Source organism: Suncus etruscus, chromosome 9 (genome assembly GCF_024139225.1).
Source record: "Suncus etruscus isolate mSunEtr1 chromosome 9, mSunEtr1.pri.cur, whole genome shotgun sequence".
In the NCBI taxonomy this organism is placed as follows: Eukaryota; Metazoa; Chordata; class Mammalia; order Eulipotyphla; family Soricidae; genus Suncus; species Suncus etruscus.
The window spans coordinates 58221892-58223576 of NC_064856.1; the positions used below are offsets into that span (position 1 = coordinate 58221892).

Consider the following 1685-nt stretch of genomic DNA (forward strand, 5'->3'; position numbering starts at 1 on the left):
CTAAGTTAATGTTTATAGGTGCATTGTTTCATGGGCATATTCTAAGTATAGTGTGTATTAACAAGTTACACAATACATATTACCCATAGAGAGAATGATTGAAAGACATCTAAAAATCTTATAGGATAGTAAACTACTCATAACTTTTCAACAACAGCAACAAAACAGAGCAAAGATTTAAACATAAGCAGTTGTCAGGTGTTTTTAATGTTTTAACTTTTAGATTTGAAGTCATAATATCCATATCACATAAGGACTCTGCTGCCACATATTCATTTCAGTGAAAAGTAAGTACTGAAATGCTACATATAGATATGCAGGTATAGAAATTCCAATCACAATTGATGGAAGACTTCAAAAATACTGTAGGGGGGCTAGAATGATAACACAGCAGTGGGGAGTTTGCCTTATATGCTGCCAACGCGGGACAAGCCCAGTTCAATCCCTGGCATCCCATATGATCTCCAGAGCTTACTAGGAGCGATTTCTGAGCAAAGAGCCAGGAGTAACCCCTGAATGCCTTTGGGTGTGCCCCCCCCCAAAAAAAATACTGTAAAAACTGAGAGAATGCTATGATGGACACATTGGAACTGAACACTTGTACAGAATGAAATATCTGTCAGGAGATCTCAGAAGAATGGGAGCAAAGATATTTCTTAGGCTTCAGGTTCATGTCTTGATGATCCCTTCCTCATTCCACATCTTATGTCTCATTCTCAAGATCCATGGGCATATCTTCCAGGATTCCTCCCTGTGAAGCTCCTTCTTCATCCTTGCCCAATATATCCTTTTTGCCAAAACTGGTGACTGCTGCAATGCTTCCTGTTCCCTCCACTGTCTGCTGGGCCACTGCTGTCACTCCTATCAACACTGCCTTGCCAACATTTGTCACTTGCTCTTTAGTCTTCTCAGTCACTTTGGTTACTCCTTCCTTGGTTTTGGAACCAACATAGAGAACATCTTTTATCTTTCTTGCTGCCACATCTTGTTGTTTTTTTGTTTGTTTGTTTGTTTGTTTGTTTGTTTTGGTTTTGGTTTTGGTTTGGTTTGATTTGGGTTGTTTTTTTTTTGTCAGCAGCAGCTACGGCTCCCTCCTTGGCCTTGGAAAGTCCTTTCGTGAACATATTCATGGCTGGTAAATTTCTTTGCCTAGCTAACTGGGGAAAGGGTTTGTAGAATCAAGCACCCAGGAGAGCACTAATTTCTGGACAGTGCTACTGGAGAGTTCAGGAGGAGCAGAATTGGTACCTGAAGAGCCTAGTTCCAGTGCACTGCTCAGGAAGACTAAAATTGGTATTGTTAAAATGATTATCCTGACTAAGCTATTATAATAGATCTAATGTGATCCCCATTTAAATGTAGATGGTATTCCTCAAAGATCTAGAAAAGAGAACGATAAAGTTTGCATGGAATCTGAAGGGATCATGACTAGCCAAAGCCATATTGAAAAATAAGAAAAATGGAGGTATGTAATTTTCTAATTTGGAATTGTGATCAAAACTGCATGACACTGGAATAAATATATGGTCTCTGATCAGAATTAAATACCCAAAAACAAAATTCTATATATATAGACAGCTAACTTTTGACAAACGAGCTGAAAACATGAAACAGAGTTAAGATAGCCTTTCCAACACTTGATGGTGGGAAAACTGAATAATTTTAAGAAACTAAAGCTCAGGGGC

General features: G+C 38.6%; 1 protein-coding gene across 1 annotated transcript; it reads right to left on the reverse strand.

The window, feature by feature from the left end:
* Nucleotides 1-703: 703 nt before the first annotated feature.
* Nucleotides 704-1130, reverse strand: LOC126018535 (alpha-synuclein-like). The gene is made up of 2 exons (XM_049780663.1): nt 1064-1130; nt 704-990 (listed from the first exon to the last, which is right to left on the reverse strand). The coding sequence occupies exons 1-2, from the start codon at nt 1128-1130 to the stop codon at nt 704-706; spliced, it is 354 nt and encodes a 117-aa protein (XP_049636620.1).
* Between the last annotated feature and the right edge of the window lie 555 nt (nt 1131-1685).